Below are 5,634 nucleotides of genomic sequence, written 5' to 3' on the forward strand. Positions count from 1 at the left end.
ACCACCTAGTGGCTCTGGGTGCCTGGGACCTTCAAGGCCAACAAGGGAGGGAGTAATCGGCCTGGTGCCTAGGAACCTTGAGGCCAGTAGGGAGGGGAAGAAGAAATCTGTTTGGTTTGTCTAGTTGGTTCACAGGACCTTCAGGGCCTGATAATGAGGGGAAAGAGAATGAATATGCAACCCACTTGCTTGCCTCGTAAAATGGCGTTAGTTACACTAGCCATGTTGGTAGGGGTTGAGAGCAGGAGGTACCGGTCACAGAACGACCCTGTGAACGCTTGGTTTCAGTTTGAACAGTTAGTTTGGTAGAGAGTTAAGCAACAGAGGGCTGAGTTTCACAATGGAAAGTTGTTGACTATCTTGACAAACACAGGTACTTCTAGGCTCCCTCTTAATACCAGTGATGGGTGTTAGTAACAATTAAGGATGGTTTTTGTTGGAGGAATGACCTACAAGTGATGGAAAGCCACAGTGTTAACTTCTATGATGATAAGAAGTTACTTAAGTTAATAAAAAGATGTATCAAGAAGTAATAGGATGTGCAAAACAAAGTCAGTTAAGGCTGAATATCAGGATTGTAAAGCAGTATGCTGTAGAATGTGTTTTTTTTTTTTCAATGAATTAATAGAAATTCTTTTTTACATGTTTATATGTTGACCAGCTGAAATGCAAAAATATCCTGTAAGAAGCATTTTCATATTAATGGGAGGAGGATTGTGAATCAAAATATTCCTTTAATTTGTCTCTTCTGAGAGAGCATATGTTTGTGTTCTAGAAATGCAGTATATAGTGTAACCTCAAGTGGTGTTCACAAAGCTACTTGAAAAAGACTGCTGTTTTTCACTGGCATCCTTAAGTAGAACATAGGGCCTTTAAATATCCATGGCAATCTTAAGTGCAAGGAGCAAAAACTAGGCTCTGATCCAAAGCCCGTTGAAGCTGATTAAGAGACTGCTTTTGGCTACTGAGGGCTCTAGCTTAGGCTGCTAGTGAGCTAGAAGTGAGTCTCAGGTATTCAAACAGACTTTTTGTTAGTTAAGTCTGTGGGCTGTTCTTTTGATTCGTGTTTGAAGTGCTGGCCCTGATTATAGATGTCCCAGTGTGTATACCAACTAAAGGGTTACATGTATTCAGTATTCAGTTCTAGAAATAGTAAGTGGATGATACTCAACACCTTAACTACACTTAATCACCAGATTATGTATTGTTCTGTTTTCATGGCTTGACACTATAAACTGTTAAATCACAGGTATACCTAGAGATGCTATACTTATTCCTATAACATATGCCCAGGCAGGATAGAGTAGGAGCAAGGAAAATATCTTTACTTTGTATAGTTTGCAGTTCTTTGTTTGACTAGTTTGTGTGCTTCTCCATTATTCCTATCCTGTTAGATATTTAAACTGTTCAAATACTGAAACAGAAGAGGGAAATATATTTTTCAAATAGGAAGTGTCTGTAGAGTTGCAAGTATAGGTTAAAGTGAGAGGTGATGGTCTGCCTGACTCAGATGATTGTTTTATTTTACTTGTTTGCATGCTTATCTTCTGTTTTAGAAATAGAAAATAAGATGTTTACATTTTATCATAATGGGGTTTTGAGTGTAGTCCAAGTTAGTTCTTTCATTTTAATTCCATTTGGCATCTTGTGCCACTTAATTTGACAGCTTGGCCTGAACTTTTTATATATGTATGTAGTTATTAGCTATCTATATGCTGTGTCTTCACTTTCTTCAAGATGAAGAGAGTTGGAAAGTCACTTTTAGAGTGGGGTCAAGATTTCATTCCAAACATTAATAGAAATGTAGAGCTTGTTTTCTCTTCTAGCTGAGCTAGATTGCTTATATACCACTCACCAATAAAATCTTCTACAGTACAAAAAAGATTTTGAAAACCTCTTACCTAGCATTCTGTAAAGCATAATGAAAAGTGGGTTTTAGCACTTGAGGGACAAAAGGTTTGCATCAGTTTAGGGGGATAAATTGGAATTTGTTTTAATTAGGTTTTTTTATGTTTGACCTCTAGGTTCCAGCAAGATGTGGGGTGACAGTCCGAGATAGTCTAAAGAAAGCTCTGATGATGAGAGGTCTTATTCCAGAATGCTGTGCTGTTTACAGGATACAAGATGGGTATGGTTTGTGTGTGGTGATTTTTTCATCTTAGAATCTCTTCCTGGAGTTACCCAGTGTGGCTGATTCTATCCAACATTGAGGAAGTTGTTTTCAAAGTTCAGAATGATATGCTATTTAGCACTGAAACAATTTGTGCCTTGAAAACTTGTCTAAAAAGAATGGCAAACTCCTAGAAAAAGATTAAATCACTTCAAGAGCAGGCTTGAGCTTAGAGACTGCTGGCAAAACACTCATTAATCAAGCTCATGCTAACCAAACAAGTATCAAATAGGTTTCCTTACCTTCTTGGTTTTATTTTACTTGGTTGTAGTGCATTCTTAACTAAATATAGAGTTCCTATGGGGGGGCGGAGGAGGGGAAGAGTTTCCAGCCCTAAAGGGTTTGTATATTATCTTACTGCACAAAATTACAGAATGGCAGGGGTTGGAAGGGACCTCAGGAGATCATCTAGTCCAACCCCCCTACCAAAGCAGGTTCCCTACAACAGGTTGCCCCCCCAGTCTACTGCAATGACTTGAGCATTGCTACTTTGGACCCCATCCCCCAAGCCATTCAGTTTAAAGCCCACCTTACTAGGTTAGCCAATTTACTGCCAAAGATTGTCCTGCCTCTTCTAGACGGGTGGATCCCATCCCTCCTCCATAGAGGGAGGGAGCCATCTCTATTAGCCATCTCTATGGAACTCTTACAGAACAGGTACTTTCACAAGGACTTTATTTGATCAGAAAGCTATCTGTCAGCTTGGAACCAATGAATTTGCCACTACTGGATCTGATTGAAAAGGTGCATCTTGTTCATGCAGTTTGTCCAGGGAAGATGTGCTTTCCTTGGTATGTGCTGTGCTTAATGTCTTGCCTTTAAAGTTTCCTGCAGTTAGAGACTGGGTAGCAAACCCCTGCACTGCAACTTTCTGCATGATCTTACATCTTTAGCAGGAGACCTGCAAGGGCTTGTGCGCTGGTGCTAATGAAAGGCTTATTATCACTTTAGAGAGAAGAAGCCAATTGGCTGGGACACTGACATTTCCTGGCTCACAGGAGAGGAGTTGCACGTGGAAGTCTTGGAGAATGTGCCGCTCACAACACACAATTTTGTATGTAACAATTTTTGTGAAATACTGAGTAGGGTTAAATCAACTTGTACTTTCAAATTCAAATTAATAACTTTGAATAATGTTTTTTACCTGTGGGATGTGGTGGGGGTTGCAAAATACGTTTTTAATCACAATAGCTTAAGTGAATTAGACAGAATTTTAATTGAAGTGATGTTAGAGTACTTGATCACCCTTAAAACTTTCACATTTGGATGGAATACACCGTCTAAAATCTATAAATGTAGGGGGTTCAGATCAGCACTGCATTGCAGAGCTGTAATACTAATCTACTATTTTTGTATTGCTGTATCTATAAAATGTATTCTGGGCCTCCCTGCTGGCTCTGCAGCAGCAATTAACTAATGAACTAACTATTCCCAGAGCAGTGCTGACATCATCAATGATGCTAGTGCACAAGTATGTTTTCACCTGATAAGGCACCAAGTAAATAGAAGCTGATAAACAAAATCCATTTAAATGGTTCCAGCTACATACAAAATCCTGGAAATAATATTTGTCACATTGAGAAGAAAGACCTTTTATTTACATTAAAAAAGCCAAAATTCTATTCACAAGCTGCTTAAACTACTTTTATTCAGACAAGCTAGTTTGACTATGGCTAGTTAGATGAAAGTCTAGTAGGCTTAACTTTTTTTTTTATATCCTTCTGAAATTTTAATTATTACACGTAGTAATACAATTAGAATGTGTTTTTATGCCAAGTATTTCTAAATTTTAAAATTAAATTAAATCATTTCCCCCCCCCTATAATAATGGGAATAATACATGTTGACCCTTTTGTGATTTTAAGTGTTTCTGAGTTTCAATAGTCAAAATTTCAACTATATATATAACCATACGTAGAACACATAAACCATATGTGTATTTCCAATCTTATGAGTATTGGATAGAAATGTCATTTGGCTCCTGGAAAAATTAGGAGATGAGATAATCTTTCAGCAGCTTTTGTTTTTATAGTTTGTATCGAATTAAATTCTGAATGTTTGTCTCTAGCATGATAATAATGCACTGTTTTGCTTTAGATTTGTTACTGTTTTTCTTACTGCTAATGAAGTGCAACATTAATTCTAATAAGTAGTTGAAAGAAAATTTTAATGCATGAAGACCATTTCAAAAAGGAGATAATCTTTTATGTAAATCTGTTTGATATATAAAACTGTAGCTCCAACATCAAAAAAGAGGCTTGTAAGTGTATTTAAAGGAGGTAAAAGCAAATAGCCTGTTTTAGGCTTACAGAAGGACTCTATTTAATTATGGTTATTTTTGACAATGTAGGTACGAAAGACATTCTTCACGTTAGCGTTCTGCGACTTCTGTCGAAAGCTGCTTTTCCAGGGATTCCGGTGCCAGACATGTGGCTACAAATTTCACCAGCGCTGTAGTACAGAAGTGCCACTGATGTGCGTTAATTATGACCAACTTGAGTAAGTAATCACAATTGGTTTTAAAGTTGAGCCTTTTATTAAGCTTACAGCTGTGAGTGATTTTTTTTTTTTTTTTTATGTTAAATATGTAATTCAGGAACTCACGGGAGACACCTGAAAAAAATACAGGAGTTCAGCTGTTCTTGTGAGACTGCATAATTCATGTTCTCTCTGTGCTAGCTCAGACAACCAGTTCATATTTTTTTGCTGGGCTATGAAATGCTTTCTTTGAAGTATGAATGGGGTGGCTGAGCACTTGGCTGTGTCAGACAGACTTCTTATTGTTCACAATTGTTATTCTTAATCAAAACTGGTTCTTTATTATGTGATGCTAGGGCCCTTAAAAGTTTAGATGTGGGTTTAGATGCGGGTTTATCCTCTTCAACCTGAAAAAAAAAGGTAAAGAGACACTAGTTTAATATGATGAAATTGCAGTTGGTTTTACAGTGAGTGAAAAGAAATCCATTAGTGAGTTTGAAGCCTTGCTAAGAAGCCTGAAAGAGAATGTCTCAAACAACCATGTGTTCTTGAATTTAGTTATTGATCTATTTGTATAAGTCTTTGATGAAGGTTGGGGATTTGGTGTAAACTGGCTGTGTTCCATTTGATTGGTTTCAGTGGAGGCTATTTATTACGTCTTTTAAATAGACTGTCATATAAGGAATCATTTAAAATGCTAGTTTTTCCTCCAAGAATAAATTTAATTTCTACTTATGTTGGTATTTGTAACTTTCCTTGGGCAATTCTAGAGTTTGTGCTCAGGGCCTATGGAAAAACATAGTTCTATCCATTTGGGTTTTGGTATTGCATCAGTGCAAACGTTAAAATAAGTTTGTGTACTCAGCATATAGGTATAAGTTGTGCATTCTTGAGGAACCAGATGTTTGCAATTTGAATTAAAAGATTTAAAAAAAAAAAAAAAAAAAAAAAAAAAAAAAAAAAAAAAAAAAAAAAAAATTCCCCCA

The 5,634-nt window shown here is 36.8% G+C and overlaps 1 protein-coding gene across 1 annotated transcript in view; it reads left to right on the top strand.

Moving 5' to 3' along the window:
- The first annotated feature begins 201 nt into the window (after positions 1 to 201).
- The window catches only part of BRAF (B-Raf proto-oncogene, serine/threonine kinase), a 38,839-nt gene continuing 33,406 nt past the window's right edge, over positions 202 to 5,634 (top strand). Inside the window, exons 1-4 of the mRNA XM_010174326.2 lie at positions 202 to 228; positions 2,025 to 2,128; positions 3,122 to 3,224; positions 4,521 to 4,669. Of these exons, the coding sequence (XP_010172628.1) occupies positions 202 to 228; positions 2,025 to 2,128; positions 3,122 to 3,224; positions 4,521 to 4,669 (383 nt within the window). The remainder of the gene's footprint in view (positions 229 to 2,024; positions 2,129 to 3,121; positions 3,225 to 4,520; positions 4,670 to 5,634) is intronic.

This window comes from Antrostomus carolinensis, unplaced genomic scaffold, assembly GCF_000700745.2.
Source record: "Antrostomus carolinensis isolate BGI_N321 unplaced genomic scaffold, ASM70074v2 scaffold4128, whole genome shotgun sequence".
Taxonomy (NCBI): domain Eukaryota; kingdom Metazoa; phylum Chordata; class Aves; order Caprimulgiformes; family Caprimulgidae; genus Antrostomus; species Antrostomus carolinensis.